The sequence below is a fragment of the Gigantopelta aegis genome, chromosome 3 (assembly GCF_016097555.1).
Source record: "Gigantopelta aegis isolate Gae_Host chromosome 3, Gae_host_genome, whole genome shotgun sequence".
NCBI classification, from domain to species: domain Eukaryota; kingdom Metazoa; phylum Mollusca; class Gastropoda; order Neomphalida; family Peltospiridae; genus Gigantopelta; species Gigantopelta aegis.
This window is the reverse complement of record NC_054701.1, coordinates 21,687,954-21,711,049: the sequence shown is the minus strand read 5'-3', so window position 1 is coordinate 21,711,049 and position 23,096 is coordinate 21,687,954. Positions and strand designations below refer to the sequence as shown.

The 23,096-nt window shown below is 36.2% G+C and overlaps 1 protein-coding gene across 1 annotated transcript in view; it reads right to left on the bottom strand.

The window, feature by feature from the left end:
- LOC121367694 (C-type lectin domain family 4 member M-like) overlaps positions 1-11,280 on the bottom strand; it is a 37,988-nt gene extending 26,708 nt beyond the window's left edge. The window contains exon 1 of the mRNA XM_041492020.1: positions 11,232-11,280. Within this exon, the coding sequence (XP_041347954.1) occupies positions 11,232-11,265 (34 nt within the window). The 5' untranslated portion in view covers positions 11,266-11,280. The remainder of the gene's footprint in view (positions 1-11,231) is intronic.
- Between the last annotated feature and the right edge of the window lie 11,816 nt (positions 11,281-23,096).

Below are 23,096 nucleotides of genomic sequence, written 5' to 3'. Positions count from 1 at the left end.
AGACCGGAAGAAGTTCCCTCAGCGGTATGTGCGCGAGACGCGATCAAAACAGTTCTTCGGTATATAGAAGGTAATCCACATTCAGTTGAGTCCGATGTAAATTCGATGATTTCTTTCCAAACAAGAGTGAGCGAGTTAACTTTTCTGAGCACACAGCAGAAAAATATTCTGGACTTTTTTAAAAAAGGATTGACTTTGACACTGTGCTAATCAAATTTACTGTACTTTTTACCGTTTCACCGTAGGCCTACTTGTTTACGTTTTTATATTTCCAATGTTCATTGCTGATTGACAAATTAAAATTAATGTTTAACTTGTTACCTTGTTTGTTCTGTTTTTGTTTATTGTCGTTTTAAACAAACTGTGACATTTAATACATGCAGATGTATTAAATGGAAAATATGTTTGGTGGCGCATCCTTGGCACCCTCACTTTAACGCCAACTCGATATAACGCCAAAATCACGTAGGTACCACAGTAGGCGGTAAATCGAGGGTATACTGTATATATATATATATATATATATATATATATATATATATATATACGTATGAGTTCCCAATTTAGAGGCAAATTAAATAACATTTTAATTATTATTTGATGTTGGTGGCCTTTGACATTTTATCCCCCCCCCCCCGGGCTTCTGGGTCAGGCCCTGCTTTAAATTTATTTATAAATTTGGAAAGCACATTCCTGCGGTGTGTGAGGTGATTTGTGTTTATTACTGAGCTACACCTCAGTTGTGTTAGGTTAGGTATGGTATGCTAATATATAATTGATATAATAAAATAAAAATACATAATACATTAGCTAAATTGATTAAATATAATGCACCTACAAGAAAGGGTTACATGTTCTGTTTGTTTACATCTATGTTTAACGGAAAGATTAGACAATGCTGTTACACACTGCAAAACAATAATAACCTTGATTTAGTGAAACAAGCTATAATGGCCTTCTCGTAGCCTCAGATCCCAATCTTTTGATATGCAAATGACCGTAGTTATTTATAGGAGAAATAACGTGCATTCCGAACACACAGAGATTTTTAAAAGTGGAATTAAGTCAACTTCGTGCATTTTATATGATGATTTGTATATAAAACCTGTCGGGGTTTGGGTTTGTTTTCATATAAATGCAAAGAAAACAAATATCGAATAGGAAATAAACGTAACATTTGCAAAAATCTTTGGGTCTAAATAATTGAACAGGATAATAGTATAATTATTCTCAATTTATTACACGTACACATATGGATTGCAAATACTTGTCTTAGCGAGCAACGTGACAGATATCAACACACTGCAATATATATTGGTGTTCATCTTCGTTTAAGGACAACTGGCCATTTTCACATTTGATGTTGCTGCAAATGTACATGACAGACTGTACGTGAAACAATTTGCTGTTTTCCACGTATTACTTTATACTTTAAGTCTCCCACCTTTGCAAAATACAGTTCCTTCAGCACCACACTCCCGGCCCTATATGTAGCATTCCACGCGTAAATACCACTGGGCTACGTCTCGCCCCTGGGTCATTATCAGATAAAATCACAAATTCAGGTTTATACTTTCAAAAACAAAAAGTCACTATTTTTGTTTAAATTATTGGATGACTTGAGAGAATAAACACCATGGGATCATATGTCAGTGTTAGCAGCGCACTTTTCTTCCAAACAATAAATAAATGACCGTGTCGAAACTAGGTCGCCCGTTCATTTTGTCAGTAGCATAACATGATTGTAAATGAATCACAAATTAATAACAAAACATACATCATCAAAGCGTTTTATCCCTGACTAAATTTGAAAGGTTTTCTAGAAGTGGCGATTCATGTTTGTTTTTTTAATGGCTTTAAATAATAAATAATGAATTTACTGTGACACTTGTTTTTATTTAAAACCCCCGTGCATATTGAATACTTCTAAAATAGAAATCTTGAGTTAGTTTCGATGCACTGTTGATTAAAGTATTTCTTTTGAAACGAGATGTTGCATCAATAGGACTACTTTATGAAACAAAATAAAATTTGGATTGACCATCGAAGTTTAAAAAATGTTTAATTATTGATCTGGGGAACTTTATTTTAAGAACTATTAATGAAGGGTACGAAAAGGGGGGGGGTTAACCATATAGCGGCCCTCACATATCAGCCGGCGTCCGCGTCAGGACCAGCGGGGCCTCCGGCCGATGTTGTACCAATCGCCCGGGATCCGTGAGGGGTCCGTGAGGCTATCGTAGGGTGGCAGTGAGGGGCCCGTGGAAATCCCACGGCGCCCGGCGGATTTTTTCCCAATAATTTTCGTCAAAATCTTCAGGCGGCCGCCAGTTCACCGGTCGGTTTCCGGCAGGCCGCCGGGCGGGGCCTAGCGACGTGTCTACGGGATTGCCACGGCCTAAAATCGCGCTTGGAAAATCGCAGATTTTGGAGTCAGGTTTTCTCGCTCGCGGCAGAGCCCGTAGAATATCGCGACAATGACCTTTTTTGACCTGTTTTCGGAGTCGCGCGGGCGCCGCGACCGATATGTGAGGGCCGCTATGTCTCTTCGAACAGGAGTAATAGCATGTATTCCTAAATGAAATAAAAATAGACATTTATTACAGAACTGGCGACCTATTTCTTTGTTAAATGTGGTTTATAAATTGGCATCGTCCTGTATAACAGCCAGAATTAAACAAGTGTTAAATTTCATTATACATGAAGACCAGAAAAGATTTATAAAAGAATGGTTCATTGGGGAAAATATAAGACAACTGTATGACATTTTACATGAAAGCAAATAATTATGATAGAATATCAGGGCTAATATTGCTGATAGATTTTGAAAAAGCGTTTGATTCGATATCCATGAGATTCATTGAAAGAACTTTGGAGTATTTTGGCTTTGGTTCTTCTATTCGAAGATGGGTAGCTACTTTTTATAACAATATATTCTACAAAACGGACATCTCTCGGAGCTTTTAATATCGAAATAGGTTGTAGACAAGGAGATCCTCTGTCGCCACATTTATTTATTATTTGCGTAGAAATTCTCGGAATTTGAATCCGAAATAATCCTAATATTAATGGAATTAAATTCGGCGAATAGAATATAAAATTGGATAATTTGCAGACGACACACATTTATACTCGGACGGTTCTCGCAAATCTTTGATATAGGCTTTTCAAGTGTAGGATTTATTTAGAAATATATCAGGTTTAAGAATTAAGAGAGATAAAATAAAAACTAATGGATTAGATCGCCTTGCAAACACCATGGCAAAAATGTGAAAACAATTTATTCTCGATTAGTCGAATCGAATTTCAATATTTTAGAAATAATACTAAATAAAAAATTTGAAAATATTTAGGAAGTAAATTTTAATGACAAAATTTGCATAATACAATTCTTATTGAATTCCTGGCATGGGAAATGTACAAACAATTTTGAAAGAATAACAGTAGTTAAAACACTTTTTCAAAATTAACTCATATTTTTACAAATTTACCAAATCCACCATCTGTATACATTACTAATGGCCCTGTCACACTATAGCGTATGAGAGAAACGTATGAGTTGCGTATGAAAATTCATAAAATAATTTTCATACGCACAAGAAGCCCTTGAAAATGCAGAATTGTGCGTATACTTACCGTATTTAACCTATGCGTAGCGTATGAGTAGCGTATGGCCAGCGTATGACCAGCGTATGTCAGGAAATGTTAGCCTATGGCTAGCGTACTCTGCATATGGCTAGCGTATACGATGCAGATACGTCAGACATACGTTAGAAGTACATTACTCATGCGCTATCAATGCGCTATCAATACGCTAGCTATACGGTACACCTTCATGCCAGCGTATGTCAGCGTACGACCAGCGTACTCGATCTAGGAGTCACGCACCTCTAGCGTACCTCTAGCGTATTTAGCGTCTGCCTAACGTATGCTTAGCGTATAAACCATACGTCAGAGTACGCACACATTTTTTAAACATGCCTAAAAATAATGTTCTACCTCGCCGTATGCCACCGTGCTTCAAACGTATACAACCTATGCCTAACGTATGAGCGATATCTTTCATACGCTGACATACGCTAGTACGATACGCTACAGTGTGACAGGGCCATAAGTTAAATCGAATTATTTTTGCTTTTACATGGAATGATGCTCCGGACAGAATTAAAAGACCAGTTATCATTAAAAAGTATAAAGATGGTGGACTAAGAATGACTGAAGTATCTACTTTTATTAAAGCTCTAAAAGTGTCCTGGCTAAGACGTTATTTTCTTAACGACTGTAAATGGAAATGGTTTCTTGACAAATATATTGGGAAAATTAATTTATCCAAACTTGGTACTAATTTTGTGGATAACATTAAGGATAAGATCAAAAACCAATTGTGGATAGACGTATTGGAAGCTTGGAAAGAATTAGGACAAAATATAAAAATTGAGACTTATGAGCAAATAATCGATGAGCCGTTATGCTTACTTTAAAAACAAAACACCATTTATTAAGCAATGGTGTAATAAAGGTATTATACATATTAGAAACATTCTCATTCTTTCAGAAACGGGATACATTAATATTAAAAAATATAATATCGGTGGGACGTTTTTAGACTGAAACGTTAAAACACAATATCCCTGAAAATTGGAATGACATTATTAATAAAATACAACATTATATAGATATAGATATAGATATAGATATAGATATAGATATAGATATAGATATATATATAGATATATATATATATATATAGATATATATATATATATATCATCATCATTTCCTGTCATGCCTAGTGGCACTTAGGGCAGCGACGAAGTTCCTCAACGCCGGTCTATCCCTTGCCAATCTCTCGATGGTACCCCAACTGTGTCCTGTCTCCTTCATCTCTATTTGCACTGTTCGGCGCCATGTTGTTTTCGGACGTCCTCTCTTTCTTTTCCCTTCAGGGGGTAACGCACTGCAGTTCTGGTGATAGATGTGTCTTCTTTTCGGAGCACGTGGCCAATCCACTTCCACCGTCCATCTGGTGATGATGGTTCTCATACTTTTTTGATTGGTCTCTTCCAGTACTTGCTCATTGGAGATTTTGTTGGGCCAAAATATTCTTAGGATTTTCCGGAGACTGTTTGTGTGGAAAGAAGATAGCCTAGACATGTCTTTCTCTGTCATACGCCAGCACTCTGATTCATAGAGAAGGGTGGTAAACATGCCGTTCTGGTAGATTCTTAGCTTCGTACGTGTGCTATATTGTGCTGATTTACATACTGCTTTCATGCTCATGAAAACACCTCTTGCCTTATTTATCTGCTCTGAATATATATATATATATATATATATATATATATATATATATATATATATATATATATATAAGGCGTCCTACTTATATGCGAATCATAACTAAAACAAATAAAGGTTGCGGTTTATTTACTAATATTCTTTCTATATAAATTATAACATTATTGTGTGTGACGGATGTTGCGTGACGGACTTTACATTTTGTCCCCCGACATAAAACATTATTAAACATAATTAAACATTCACAGACTTTCAGTTGAATACAAAGCCACTGAGGATTATCATTATATCCATAGTCTCTTAAATATTTCATTTATTTTAAAGGTAAAGCTCATGAAAACACTGTCAGGTTGAAGACAAATAGACTATTTTATATAAACAGTGGTGCATATACCAGTCGGCGTGCACAGGCTGGAACGAGAAATAGCCCAATGGGCCCTCCGACGGGGATCGACCCCAAATCGACCGCGTATCAAGCGAACGCTATACCACTGGGCTACGTCCCGCCCCTTCAGTTAACCGATGGTGTGTGCCCTACATGGGTGTGTGTGTGGGGGGGGGGAGGGGGTAGGTAGATAGATAGATAGGTAAATCTACCCATTCACAAAACAATATACCTGTCACGTTCATGTATGTACATATATACACAACTATGTATACACACATAACGTATAAATGAGTCGGGTACAAATTTGTGAATCGCTCGCGTTACCTTTATACGACGGTTGAGAAAGTTGTTTCTTCTTGAAAGTCTATACTTGCTTTAATATGTCATTATGTATCCCGTGTATTGTGACGAGATATTGCGAGTATAAAGATATCTGGATATCCAAAACCCAGCAGAGAGAGAGAGAGAGAGAGAGAGAGAGAGAGAGAGAGAGAGAGAGATTATATGGCGTTAGGCATATGGTTAAGAACCACATAGATATTGAGAGAGGAAACCCGCTGTCGCCACTTCATGGGCTACACTTTTTGATTAGCAGCAAGGGATCGTTTATATGCACCATCCCACAGATACAATAATACATACCACGACCTTTGTTACACCAGTTGTGGAGCACTGGTTGGAACGAGAAATAGCCCAATGGGCCCACTGACGGGGATCGCGCATCAGGCGAGCGCTGTACCACTGAGCTACGTCCCGGCCCCAAAACCCAGCAAAATAGATTGGTCGCCATCATCAGAATTCCATCTCGTTGGTGTCGTGATTTATTTCGTTTACCTGTATGTATTACCAAAAGGGAGAATCTTTGATTGGCTTGCAGATTATGCCTGTCAATAAATAGCATGTACGTGTGTTATGTGGACAAATTGGTCACTTCACTTTCACCATGGCAGGTTCCCTTTATCAGCTTATTGTTGCCATGCTAATTCTTGAGTACGGAGTTAATGCCAACTTGTTTGGTTTGAACACTGATGGCAGCATGGCATTTAATGAGAACGGTTCGTTTGTTTCGTTTTACCTTTGATAATCTTGACATAGTTCGTTTTATATTGGTATATTTCAGAATGGACGAACATCTCTAAGGGAATTTTCACCTGTTAAACACTGGGTTATTTGGCAGTTCGGGGTGGAGGTGGGTGGTGGTTCTTACCCTAGTACTTTCCCTTTATATCTGCGCCTATGTCAATCTGGCTGAAGGACTATTTCATTTGTTTAAATTTTACTAGCCATTAATATATGTTTGTGAATCCTCAATGAAGATGGAAACCAGCCTTTCAACACTTTTTTGTGAATATGTGAAGAAATGACTACCTTGTGTCTGGCCGGGACGTAGCCAGTGGTTAAGAGCTTGCTGATGCGCGGTCGGTCTAGGATCGACCTCCGTCTGTGAGCTCATTGGCCTATTTATCGTACTAGCCACTGCGCCGTGGTATGTGCTCCAAATGCGAAATTAAGTTATCTTTAGCGAATTTATTTCATAGTTAGATCACCAAAAAGCTAATTCAAAAATCAAAATATTATAAGTTTTAATTTTGTTTTACGAGTACATTGCTAATGGAGACTTGGGTTTGTTATAGATTTTCTAACTAAAGTCATAAAATTAATAATAATTTTGGATTTCCAGCTTTTAAAAACCTGATATACATACTAGAATGTCATATTTATAAAATTATGTTACATGTTGTTTTACGTATTTTGCATGCACAGACTTTACCAACTCTCCTATTTCTGGTCTTTCAGAATATTCTTCCAATGACATGTTTTTGAAATCTGATGACATTGATCTGTCCAAACTGATGGAAGCAGTCGATGACCTAAAAGGACGTCTGCAGGAACTGGAAACTGAGAAAGCTGATCTCCTGGTAGCCTGTAAGTACAGCGGTGGGGTGGGGTGGTGTGGGGGTGTTGGAGAGGATCTCTACTGAACACCCGAATTGGAAGATTTTCTCCAGCACTGGTGGGGGAGGGGGTACCCCCCAGACTTCCGTTTAGTACGCTTATAAATGGGCCTCCAATAGGTAATATTAAACGGATTTTAGAAATAGCTAATGTTTTTCATTATTGTCAAAGAAATGAAACAGAAAAGGGAAAGAGAAGAAAGGACACAGGCCTAAAGAAGGAATAAAGGAAAACAAAGAAAGAAAGAACGTAGAACCTTCTTCGTCTTTTTCTTCTCTTCCATCTTTTTTGTATCATCTTTCTCCTTGCTCTTCTCCTACTCCTCCTACTTCCCCTGCTTCTTCTCCTCCACATTTTCTCCTTCCTCTTCTCCTCCATTTTTTGTCTCCTCATCCTCTTCCATTTGCTTTGTCTCCTCCTCCATCTTTTTGTCTCCTTCTCCTCCTCCTTCTTCTTTGTCTCCTCCTCTTTCTTCTCCTCCTTTTCATCCTCTACATTTTGTGTCCTTCTCTTCCTCCTCCATCCTTTTTTGTCTCCTCCTTCATTATTTTGTGTCTCCTCCTCCATTTCCTCCTCCATTTCCTCCTCCTTCTTCGTCTTCTCCTCCTTCTCCTTCTTCTCTTCCTCCATCTTTTTTATCTCCCCTCCTTCTCCTCCTCCTTCTCCTTTTTCTTCTTCTCCTTTCCCGTCTTGTTCTTCCTCTTTTTCTTCTCCTCCCTCCTCCTACTCCTTCTTCTTCTCCTCCTCCTTCTTTTTCTCCTTCTTCTGAAATCTCATATTATTTTATCTATACTGTTTAGAATTATTAAATTCAATTAAAATAATAATAAAAAATATTAATAAAAAATTTAATTTAATTTAATTTAATTTAATTTAAAAATATTGCTACGAATGTTATCTGAGCTTTTGTATCTCATTTAATTAAGTAAATGCAATAGTATAAATAAGCTTACATTTGGCGTTTGTAACTTTTGTTTTAATAGAAATTAAAACTGACGTGAGCAAAGCAGCAAAGATCGCTAATGAGTATATACAACGAATTTCCTATCTCAAGAATGAAACCAGTAACTTGAAATCAATGAACGGTAAGATTTTAATATAGCCTACCCAGTGGCGTAAGGAGGTGGGGGTGCATTCTCCCCAATCAGACCTTTAAAAAATCTGTATTAAATCATACATACACACACACACACATATACATACATACATACATGGAAGCTTCGATAGCTCAGAGTGTATCGTGGTTAGTCTTGCAATTTGCGGGCGAATCGGTGCCACAGGTTCGAGTCCCAGCAACGGCATGGGACAATTTTTGAGGCCAGAAAGGATTTAATTATCCCCTGCGCCAGTGCGTTAATATCTATGTATGTACTAGTCAACCTCGACATACATACAATATATAGATATTCATACATCAATACACACATAGTGTGGGTTTGCCCTTCCTTCCTCACCCATTATGGGTTGCCCCCAATATAACATTATGCATACGCCAGTGAGCATTCCCTAAATAATTTCTGATCTCAAGAACTCAATCAGTTACCTAAAATCAACGAACGGCAAGATTTTAATATAGCCCCCCCCCCCCCCCCCCCCCCCAAATAATTGAAAACGGATTTCCACGAATAGTAAGATTTTGATATAGCCCACCCTAAATAGTCTATTTGAATACAGACCGAATAGTAAGATTTTAATGTAGTGTTCTCTGAATACTTGAATACATACCGGATCCCGCCGAATAGTAAGATTTTAATGTCGTGTTCCCTGAATACTTGAATACAGACCGGATCCCGTCGAATAGTAATATTTTAATGTCGTGTTCCCTGGATACTTGAATACAGACCGGATCTCGTCGAATAGTAAGATTTTAATGTGGTGTTCCCTGGATACTTGAATACAGACCGGATCTCGTCGAATAGTAAGATTTTAATGTGGTGTTCCCTGAATACTTGAATAGAGACCGGATCTCGTCGAATAGTAAGATTTTAATGTGGTGTTCCTTGGATACTTGAATACAGACCGGATCTCGTCGAATAGTAAGATTTTAATGTGGTGTTCCCTGGATACTTGAATACAGACCGGATCTCGTCGAATAGTAAGATTTTAATGTGGTGTTCCCTGAATACTTGAATAGAGACCGGATCTCGTCGAATAGTAAGATTTTAATGTGGTGTTCCTTGGATACTTGAATACAGACCCGATCTCGTCGAATAGTAAGATTTTAATGTGGTGTTCCCTGAATACTTGAATACAGACCGGATCTCGTCGAATAGTAAGATTTTAATGTCGTGTTCTCTGGATATTTGAATACAGACCGGATCTCATCAAATAGTAAGATTTTAATATAGCCTACCATAAATAGTCTATTTGAATACAGACCGGATCTCGTCGAATAGTAAGATTTTAATGTGGTGTTCCCTGGATACTTGAATACAGACCGGATCTCGTCGAATAGTAAGATTTTAATGTGGTGTTCCCTGAATACTTGAATAGAGACCGGATCTCGTCGAATAGTAAGATTTTAATGTGGTGTTCCTTGGATACTTGAATACAGACCGGATCTCGTCGAATAGTAAGATTTTAATGTGGTGTTCTCTGGATACTTGAATACAGACCGGATCTCGTCGAATAGTAAGATTTTAATGTGGTGTTCCCTGAATACTTGAATAGAGACCGGATCTCGTCGAATAGTAAGATTTTAATGTGGTGTTCCTTGGATACTTGAATACAGACCGGATCTCGTCGAATAGTAAGATTTTAATGTCGTGTTCTCTGGATATTTGAATACAGACCGGATCTCATCAAATAGTAAGATTTTAATATAGCCTACCATAAATAGTCTATTTGAATACAGACCGGATCTCGTTGAATAGTAAGATTTTAATGTAGTGTTCCCTGAATACTTGAATACAGACCGGATCTCGTCGAATAGTAAGATTTTAATGTCGTGTTCCCGAATACTTGAATACAGAACGGATCTCGTCGAATAGTAAGATTTTAATATAGCCTACCATAAATAGTCTATTTGAATACAGACCGGATCTCGTCGAATAGTAAGATTTTAATGTAGTGTTCCCTGAATACTTGAATACAGACCAGATTTCGACGAATAGTAAGATTTTAATGTAGTGTTCCCTGAATACTTACATAGAGACCGGATTTTAATGAATAGTACGATTTTGATGTAGTGTTCCCTGGATACTTGAATACAGACTGGATTTCAATGAATAGTACGATTTTAATGTAATGTTCCCTGGATACTTGAATACAGACTGGATTTCAATGAATAGTACGATTTTAATGTAGTGTTCCCTGGATACTTGAATACAGACTGGATTTCGACTAATAGTAAGATTTCAGAGTATCCTGTATAGTTTGTTATGCTATTCTGGCATAGTGTATATATAATTTGTTGGACTGCGTGGCGGACATCGATATGTGAAATTTGGATCCCTGTGTGAAAATTCGTGAACTATTGTGACACACGTAAATGTGTAATGAACTGTTAAATAAATAATAACGGCATTGTTATTATTTAAGAAATGAAGAAAGGATGTTTAAAATATACGAATTATAACAAGTGACTTACCTGAACTGATAATATTTATCTGAATTAGCAGCATGGCCGACCTCTTGCACGAGCAACCGACAACGTGGTGTATTCGGACAAGGGAAGTAACTCTTCGGTTACAAGCACAAGTGTGCACAAGCGAAACAAACACGTCTTACCGGGTCGAACTCCAGACTGGGGATGTTTATTATTTAAAATAATAAAACATGAATGAATTCGAAGTTCCTCAGTAGTGTTTGTATACAGTTTCTTGGTCGTGTATTATAACTGAAAATCGAACGTAACAAATGATAAATTAGTTGAAAAAAACCCCGTGAATTGCCGAAAGTTTTAACGTGTCGTACAGTTACAAAAAAATCCCTGAGAATTGCCGAAACAGATCCACACGGCTCAATTTTGTTTCGAAATAAAAAATGATTAAAAGAAAATATGTTTATTATCGGACGGACCGATGCTAAAATCACCCAAGTTAATTTATTCGCAATTAATTGAAACACTGAAATAAATAAGAACTGTTTTTTCTTTTTCTTGTTGAATATTCCATTTATTACCCATTCACATCGGTTCATATACATTATCAAACTCGGTCCTTATTAAAGCAGTAGCCAACAACGAACAATGTACCACGGCCTCGTCCAATGACCTTCACCTGTTCATGTGGAAAACAAACGTGATGCTGGTATGTGCATGTGACATTCGAGAAATCCTCGATTGTTTTGTCGACATCGCACGTGTTGTTGTTTTTGGAAAGAAAGAAAGAAAGAAATGTTTTATTTAACGACGCACTCAACACATTTTATTTACGGTTATATGGCGTCAGACATATGGTTAAGGACCACACAGATTTTGAGAGGGAACCCGCTGTCGCCACTACATGGGCTACTCTTCCGATTAGCAGCAAGGGATCTTTTATTTGCGCTTCCCACAGGCAGGATAGCACAAACCATGGCCTTTGTTGAACCAGTTATGGATCACTGATCGGTGCAAGTGGTTTACACCTACCCATTGAGCCTTGCGGAGCACTCACTCAGGGTTTGGAGTCGGTATCTGGATTAAAAATCCCATGCCTCGACTGGGATCCGAACCCAGTACCTACCAGCCTGTAGACCGATGGCCTACCACGACGCCACCAAGGCCGGTTTGATTTTGGAAAGTAAACCGACAATGTATGAGATAACTGGCGTTACGATTATATGATATATCTTCCTCTGTAGGCCTACAGTACTGGACAGCTTGTAATAAAAACCGTGTAATCGCGATAAACATGTTACCGTACCGTCATGCGATCTCGTGGGTCACCAATTACCGTGGTACTTAAAAAGTGCACGGGTTGATGATTCCATTTTCAAACAGATTGGCCCTACTGATATTCATTCAACATTTAGGCATGTCTAGGCTGGGTTATAGTCTCTGACAACGCTAGTGAGTGATATAAAGCGGTGGTACAAAACGAAAACAACCAATTGTTACAATTGCAAATGATCATTTGAAAAATCAAAGCACCCAACATAATAATGCGAATTGTTTATTTTGTATACGAGTATTCACCCAACCTCCTTTTAACATATTGTTTTAAATACTCCATAAATGCTGAAAACATACTTCAGAAAATATGCCAACTTGTCCTCTGACAATGTTTCCGTTTTTGTAGATAAGGTGACATGACAGAATGGGATTTCCCTCCACACTGTTGTTTATTCTATAATTAAATGGGTCATTTGGGTAATCCTCTTAGAATCTGCTCAGATGGTCCGCAACCAGTGAACTTTGATCCATTAGGCCTTACCTGCTGTGATGAGATGGAACAGCAGCAGTCTTTGTTCAAAGAGACCAGATATGTCTTAATCTTTCTCCACCAGAGTTGGGTTTAACGACACTACTGAAAAGGTAAAGTTTGTTTTGTTTAACAACACCACTAGAACACATTGATTTATTGATAAATGTCCAATTTAACAGAATTTGTTAAACATTTTCTGGTGAAATAGACTTCCTAAATAGAACTGCCTTGGTGCCCTTTGAAAATGTATGAAAGTAGCCTTTGTGCCTTTTAGTTTGGCCTTGGTGCTCTTCAGCTAAAATACAGTATGTTTTTTTTTTTGTTTTTTTAAACAGCTTGAAACTTGGTATAGTAAGTTTATAGCGACTTAAAAGGATATTATTTCAAACATGAGCCTTATGTGTTGGAACAATGCATACCCGGACCACCAACACACACTAACACTTTAAGAAATGAAAACGGTAATTTTAGAGTTAATAAAAAACGTGATTATTCCTGCTAACTGGGGGCAGCCATTTTCGTTTGTTTTCGTTGCGCAGTCGATTGCAATAATGCGCTTTGCTTACATCAACATGACTTGTAAAACATATATGACTTGATAATTTAATAAACTATTTAAATATATTTTAGTTTGCATTAATATAACGAAATGGGGTTATAGTATTTTTCTCTCTTAAAAAACCCAAAGAAAACAATACATATTATTAAGCCTATTGGTAGGGTACGTTGGAGCAAAAATTACCACTCACGATAGCAAAATGATAATTTTCTTTTCTACGTAATTGGTCAGTTTTGTGATTTTAGATGGGGAAAGTCTACTAATCAAGGGTTTTACAGAATTATTTACAGTAATAAAGCAAGACGGCTGATAATGCTATTACCATTTTAAGGGTGGCCGGTTATTCCACTATACCCTGTGATCTTAATAAAACAGGCACGTATGTTTTTGTGCCTAGACACCTTGACTGATGGCCTTCCACCTGCCAATCAGGAACCACAGGTACTGGCCACAGAAAGAAAATACCAATTAACTAAGAAAATACCCCAATTATCATTTTAGTACGTGGGTTAATGAATGGACGAAACATAATACAGTTATTTCGACACTTTGACAAGTGGTTTATTTATTATTGAAAAATAATACATACTTATTGCTGGCTTACTGAGCTGGCTATTATTACAGAACATTGCAACAATTAGGTACGGCTCGCCAGAGGGCATATTCACTGGAATGGTACCAAATGGCTGCGCCCGTTTTATATAATTATATCCGTAAACATTTAATCGTTTTCTTAATGAAATATAAGTTTATACTTGTTGATATTAAGCCATAATGTGCCTCAAATATCGTTCAATATGCATACCAGTCCAAAAGCTTTGCTCATGCATTCCTTTTACTATGCCAGATTTCACGAGTAAATGGACTGTTGTTGCCATTCATTAAATGAACTATTTATGGTATGGAACCTGTCCCAGAGGAGGATGTTGGGGATCTTGACCCACACCTCCACCCGTCTTCGTCAAAACTGCTCTAAAAGCCAGTGTTTAACATATAAATATGATGGATGTATTTCGGTTTATTGGTTAGAAATGGAATATCTTGGTCAGCTGTTTTTGTTATTGTGTTTGGGTTGTATTTTATTTAATTTTTTGTTGGGGCAGGTGTTTTTTTGTTCCTTTATTTATTTTATTTATTTATTGTTAAGGAAGATTGCTTTCGTCAACATATAATGTATGTTTGTTTACGTTATAGAACGGCAAAACAGCATCCGCAATTGAATTCATAGTTGCCATTCCGTAATTCCGTCAAATGAAGATAATTTTTCCATTACAACAAATGACATTTCATGCTATTTCCATACCCCAAAACACTTTATCGAAAACATATCGGGCACTCTCTGAAACATCAATGTTGAGCTGTTCTGGGTCTTTGATGAGTATACCAAAAATACTGATTAATCATTTCTGTTCAGGTTACCACTACCAAGTACCAGTGTACTGATTGTGCGTAATGCAAGGCTGAAGTGACTATGACAGTTGCCGGCGTTTAAATTCATGCTTTTCAAATTAAATTACCTACGAGGGCCAATACAATCAATGGTAATTTTAGTCAGCCTGCTAATGACACAAGGCGCCATATTTCATAAATTTAATTGGCAACGGAACCCAAATCTATGATCCTCAGGTCTGTGTACTATCCTCGGCCAACTCCTCTTGTTGAATATTAATAAGGAAGCCTTTTTTCTACATGTCGCACTGACATTGTTTAATCATAATGGAAATGCAACTTCATATTCACGTGATTTTTCAATAACGAAATTGCTGAACTCTCAGAATAAAATGATTAACATCTCAACAAACAGAATAGCAAATACTCAATCTTGACTGATTCGTTTCTTCGAATATTAAGTTTTAATGTTTTTAAAGAACTTCGATCAACCTTCTTATGACAGGCAAAATATACTTGCGCATTCAAGATAAAGAGAAAGTGAGGTGGAGAAATACAACAGTTTTACGAAGCTAAGGTATATGGACTTCGTTACGTGTGACATACTTTAATAACCCCGACTTGGACACATCCACCGGGCAATGTCGCGGAATGTGCCCAACACAGTCGTGATCTAACCTTCAGTGGATGTAAGAACGAGTCAAATGGTTTTTTGATTGGTTGACTGATTGACTGTAATAAATATAGATATGGTAAAACAAAGAGTGAGGTATGTGGATCTCTGAATACCTACCAAAGTGTACGCTTGTTTGCCTTTACTTTTGAACTTTTGAGAACTGTCTTGGAAACCTTTCAACGTCTTACCATGTTTGGTCGCTCCTATAACCCAAAAGCGTCTATAAAATGTCCACACCATTTCAGCTAAAACGGTTAAGCTGGAACAGTTTAGGTGTTGCATGTGAACGCCTTATTGCAATTTGACTAAGACGTTTGCATCTTGGAATCAAATATGACGTAATTATCAATTATTTATCGTCATTGAGGGTAATATCAGGTTTAATGGACCGAAGAAATTGATATTGTCCGAGGCCAACGGCACGAAATATGGCCAACAATTGTTTTATTACATAATGACATACATAAGATTCATACATTCGTACATCAGAATCTTTGGCGAGCTCTAGACAACAAAATATTATTATAAAATATTCAGTGGCTTATTGGATATCTTATGGTAACACCAGACAAACATATAACAAATATATGATTTTGGTAAAACAATGGCCAAAATGGCAATTTTGTCTTAAGAAGGTAGTACTAAACCAAATAACTTCCGGCTGGGTCAAAGTTCGAGATGAACCGAACTTTTGATAGAGAAGTGAACACCACAAGTCCTGTGATTGATTATAAATGTGAGTATGTTGGTTGTAAAAAATAATAGTTTCATCTGGTTAAAACAAAATGCAATTTTATTTCATCTAGTACCAATGTGTCAAGTAGCCGTGTGCTTGAAACATGTATGGGGTACCTGTAAAAAAACGGTACTCGAATTTTGTGCGGAACTAGGGTAGTCATAAACGCTACCCGTTATCTCAGAAACGAGCAGCTTGACCCCCAATTTTTTCTGATTCACTTTAAGTGTGAGGGGTGGTAGTATTTATATCCATGGTGTTTATGTCGATTGATACGCTGCAGGTAGGAGTTTTAGCCACATATGTCACTATTGTCGTCTATGGGATTTGATTTGGTAGTATACACCCTATAGCACATATTCAGTGCATAATAAAAAATATTATGATTTTGTCATTTTATTTAATTAAACTATACTGGTTGAATAATTAGCCATCACTCGACCATGCAAGTTCACAATGACCTTGACCTTGACAATACTCTCTGTACATGGCTCTGAATAGAGTTTGAATCAAAGTTAACACTGAAGAAAAGTTGGTTTTGGCCTATAATTCATACTGTAAAGATTTCAATAATTTCTTTTTACATGGCATTTGACTTGCCATATACAACTGCTCTTAAATATGGTATTATATATAGGCAACCTGAACTAAGATTTTAATAGCAATTTATTTTTATATTAAAAATAGCATGTGCCAATAGTGGGTTAATGTCTTTAGTTTCCATTAACATTGTTAATTTTTCATGTATGAAATTCTGAAAACTCAAATTTGTAAAGAACTTGATTTTTATTGTCATTTTGACATATATATAGGGTGCTAAGTTATATTTTAGACAAATTTGTAGTTTTATGCAAAATTTAAAGTAAATTTGAAGAAAAACTTTACCAAAACCATAATTAAACATATACTTAGATCTCTAGATCATTTTTGTTTCTTAAAGGAGGGGACAATTAAGGCATTTGGCCTGGTATGCATATTCAACGATATATAATGCACATTATAGCTTAATATAAACAAGTATAATCGTATAGTTAATTAATAAAACGGTTAAATGTGATGGCTATTATATATAACGGGCGCAGCCATTTTGTACCATCCCAGTGAATACGCCCTCTGGCGAGCTGGTGGTTACGTAATACCTAACGTGTCACGTCAGGAATTAGTCTTCGAATTGATGAAACAAAACATACCTGCTTTTTGCAGATGCATCGCAATGTTCTGTAATTATATACATCCTAGTAAGCCAGTACCAATTATATATTATTTTTCAATACAAAATAAACCACCATTGTCAAAGTGTTGAAATAACTGTATTATGTTTCGTACATAAATTAACCCACGTACTGAAACAATAATCGGAGTGTTTTCTTGGTTAATTTGTCTTTTCTTTCCGTGGCCTTTCAGTGATTCCTGATTGGCAGGTGTATATTCAGTCGGTCCCCAGACACTGTGTCTAGACACACTAAAACGACGTGCCTCTTTTATGATCACAGGGTATTGTGTGATAACAGCACAGATACACCTCAAACCGTAATGGACATTACCAACCGCCCTGCTTTATTACTGTAAGTAATTCTGTAAAACCCATGATTAAGTAGACTTTCCCATCTAAAATCACAAAACTGACCAATTACGTCGTCCCAAAGAAAAGAAAAGTATCACTTGGGTATCGTGAGTGGTAGTTTTTGCTCGAACGTGCCCTACCAATAGGACTAATAGCATGCATTTTTCTTTGGGTTTTTTTAAAAAGAAAAATACTATAACTCCATTTCGTTCTGTTGATGTAACCTGAAATATATTTAGTTAAATAATTTATTATACTATCAAGTCATTTATGTTGTTTTACAAGTCAGGTTGATGAAAGCGAAGCGACTTGTTGTAAATTAGGGCGTTTATTTACACTGTGCATAGAGAAGATGGACGGAGCTGACGTCACTTCGCCCCAAGCTATACCACCGGACGTCACAAAAACGAAACAAAATGGCTGCCCCCAGTTAGCAGGAATAATCATGTTTTTTTATTAACTCTAAAATTACGGGTTTTTCATTTGTTAAAGTGTCAGTATGTGTTGGTGATCCGGGTATGCATCTTTCCAACACATAAGGCTCTTGTTTGAGTTGACTCTACCTTTAATAATCACTTAGTTAGCTCTCATGAAGAGCATTTTAAGTTTATGCTAGATTCAGAACCAATTTTTTCAGATTTGATTATCTGCCTTGGATTAAGTTGATAATTTATTTTATCGTTAAAGCTGTATTACCTAATGTTACTAGCTAAATAAAATGCTGGATTACAGATTGTAGGAATACATCCAATATACATATTATATTCATCCTGATTAGCGAATAATGCAAGAAAATAGATGTTCGGGTAATTTTGTCATTTAAAAATAGCTTTTTTGGGTAATTAATAAAAAATAAATGTGTGAAAGGTGCTTGATAATTCCAGATATGACAACTATTAAAACCTCCAACTACAGTAGGCTATAAATAAAATATAGTCAGGAATATTGGTGGCTGCCAATGGTTTTGATGGTTCATTATGAAAATCAGCATGGCCGAAGGAATTGAAATTCCCACACCTGGTAACTTGAAGACACCCACACCCAGCACACAGGATTTCCTCCCAACACTAATGTTCAGGACATTAAGTCATTACTTCATACAGGTACAGTCATGTTTGTGTTTCCTTCCTTAGACAGTGTATTTTTTTTTAATACTGATATTTCTTTGATGTGCCTGTTAAGGTCTTCATAATCTAGGGGTCAATCAAGTGCATGTGTTTTAATGGAATTCTTTAAAGGGGTAGAGGTACTCTACTATCTTTGTTGTATCTACATATATACCTGAGTACACACACCCAACTGAAAGTAAATATCTTCAGGAGTTTTATTTTAAAACATTTTGTTGTTTAATATGACATATTGCATTTGTACAAAACTACATGCAATATATATGCCTTTTGAGGTGTACATTATATTAGGTTGCACTGTAGAAACAACAGTTTCAGTGAGGTTGTCAGTTTATGTCAGTTTATGTCCGAATACACCAGACCCTGGTTGTCATAAAGACACATAGCTGGACACTTTTTGAAAAATGTATGTTATCAGTATAGGTAGTACTAAACCAAATAACTTCCGACTGGGTCAAAGTTCGAGGTGTACCCAACTTTTGATAGAGAAGTGAACACCACAAGTCCTGTGATTGGTTATAAATGTGAGTGTGTTGGTTGTAAAAAATAATAGTTTCATCTGGGTAACTTTAAGTGTGAGGGGTGGTAGTATTTATATCCATGGTGTGTATGTCGATTGATACGCTGCAGGTAGGCGTTTTAGCCACATATGTTACTATTGTCGTCTATGGGATTTGATTTGGTAGTATACACCCAGAAGGGTCAATAAGACTGCTAATTCAGGAATCAACATCAGTTAAGTAAGTTACCTATAGCAACTGAAGGCATAAAAAAGGCATATAGACAATATATAAATTTAAAAAAACTAATTATTTATTTTAATATTAAGAAGAAACATAGCACACATATAGTATATATTATATGGAGCATTTTAAAATTCAAAGAAATTAAAAAATGTTGTGTACTAGCAAATGCGGACATTTTTGATGGCGGCTATTAATATGTTAAAAATATAATATTATGCTGGATTGTTTTTAGCTATAAATATGAAATTTATTTTTAAAAACCATCTTACAGCAGAGTTACATACAATTATGTTATATCATGCAATGTGATAAGATGACCAACACAAATGCACTCCTACAGGTTATGTGACATATCACAACACAGCCCCTCCTATATTATGCATGCATTATCATTAGCAAGTTTCCATGCATTATGACAAGTATTTACTTTTAAAACATTTTAATATTATTAACCTCTTTGCTAAATATAGGTTCTCACTAATTATAATAAATATGATAACAACCTTGGCAACTGATCACGGCAGTCGGCAATGCCGTGGAGAGTGCCGTGGTTTCGTTTGTCCACAACATTTACCGCTTAACTTTCAAAATTTATTACCACTTTTCTTAATAAATGTTTTGTTTAATAAAACTGACAAAATATAATGCTCTCATACATATTAACCTCGAAATTGCCATGGGAAATGCCGTGGTGTCTATTTTTCTACGGCATATTTTTGCCATGGCCATTTTCTTAATTGCTGGGTGGTGATAATATTAAATTTATATATTTCAATAATTTGTGGTCTACTGGTCTGTGTACAACAATATATATGTAAATGAATTATATAAATACAATTATTAAAATGAAATACTGTTTATCAAATATCGTATGATGAAGACAGTGTCACACAGTTTATTTTTAAACACATTTTTTTTCCATTCCAGTCGGGGACACCATCCTCATGTTTACTAATACTGACAAACCCTATGATTTGTTGATTTTAATATTAATATCGGTTTTCTTTAAATATACATAATAAAAAAAACAAACACCCATTTCATATTTAGTTAATCATCTAAAATATCCCAAATTTTGTTGTTTTAGTATTTGTTTTGTTTGACGACACCACTAGAGCACGTTGATTTATTAATCATATGCCATTGGATATACTCAATAGTTGTAAACTATGAATTCTCTGGCATTGTGCGTTTTAAGTTTGCTCCTACAATAAATCTGCATAACCAGACATACTTATTAAAACCATATTTTGTAAACATTGTTATACAGATTTTAAAAATATGCTTGCACCCACCCACTCACAATATGTTAATCCATAGAATGGCTGCTTGAACATCTGTGTAAGTGACTATTCAAACAATGACAGTAGTGTGGACACCGGAAATGAAAAGCACGAATATGTTACTAAAATGTTAATAGAGTATTTATATATCTGCATCATTTTAATATAAAACAAATAAATAATACTGTTTGTCCCACTCTTGATAACATACATAGCAAATCCATTAACACTTACATTTTAATTTAATAAGCTTCTAATTGTTTTAAAAGCATTCAGATGAACAAATATAGAACTATAAATCAAATTTCATTGATCCAAGACTTGTAACTTGCAAAAAATTGCCATAAATTCGAAAACTTGATATAAATGCACAAACTTGGTATATAGCTAAACCTAATTAATAGTTCTTTAACTAAAACTTATAATTGTGAAATTTTTTTTTTTTAACATACACTGTGATAAACACATATAGGCACAGCCATGAACCAAGTTTCATTGACGTAGCACTGGAGAAATGGAGCTGAACGTAAATTTAACGTTCAAGTTAATTGTAAACATTGCCACCGTCGCTGACGTCGGCGAAAACGTAATAGATATATCTTGATTTTTACCTATGTTAAGACACAAACAAATTTTTATCATGGTGTATCTTCTCTAAAATATTACATTTTGTTATTTTGCATCATTTGTGATACAACTTTCCAAAAACACTTTGAAACGTTTTATAAAAAAAACCCAGTTTTAGAACATTCCGGGGTGCCTATGAAATATGTGCACTCTATAAAATTCGCCATGGATTTCGAAGAGTAGACCACCAATTCATAACTTCTGAGATGATAAACTTCAAATAATAAAAAATGATTTAAAAAGTATAGCAGAAGGGTTGTTCACCTTGACCACAAAGTTCAGCCCTGGTTCTCTGGCTAAATGTGCGTGTGAAATTTTAAACAGTCTTTGTTATTCATACAAAAATAGCAATAATAATATGGATAATTGAGAAATTATTCCACTCGCGAGCTAATTGTACTGATTTTACGAAACACGTGTCAGAATTTATGTATTATCCTCGCTCTCGCTCGGGCAATACAAACATCAGTACGACACACAAACTCGTATCATAATCTCTATGTATGTACTTGTGAAAGCAGACATGAATATAATATAATATAATATAATATAATATAATATATGTATATATAAGTAGGCCTACATACGTACGCACGAATGTGTTTGTCCATATGTGTGAGTATGCGTGCGTGTGTGTGTGCGTGTCTGTGATTATTACTGGCTGTCAGGCTGGTTGTAAAGATGAATGTATCATTGTGTATGATCGTTCGTGCTTGTATCGGTAGCATTCACAACTGAGCTCGAGTTGATCAGATAGGTGTAGGTAACTCCATTGCAATCTTTCATCAGGCGTGTTGTAAAGCCATCTTCAAGAACTGTGTGCATAAACCCAAATTGAATATATTAAGATAAAATCATTACTACAGTGAAACCCCTCTACACCGGACACCCATGGACCAAGAGAAATGTACGGTTTAAAGAGGGATCCGGTTTAGAGAGGTTAAGTTCTGTCCTGGTTTTTAAAAAGAAACTCCGGTAAAACGTACGGTTTGAGGGAATTCCGGTTTATAGAAGGTCCGGTCTTGAGAGGTTTTACTGTATTATATAGGGGATCATTTACACTGGGTGTGGTGCATGCGTGCGGTGCGCTAATTGTTTTTAGAAAAATACACGATATGTTTTCAAACTAAAATCAACATAAAAAAAGAAATTGGTGGGAGGGGGGGGGGGGGGGGGAGCTACTCAAGAACAACTATGGATCATTATCAGAAAGTTTGTTTTGTTTAACGACACCACTTTTAACGACATCATTTTGACACAGTCATAGAGAGGAAACCCGCTACATTAGTAGCAAGGGATCTTTTATATGCACCATTTCACAGACAGGATGGCACATACAACGGCCTTTGATATACCAGTCGTGGTGCACTGGCTGGAATGAGAAACAGCCCAATGGGCT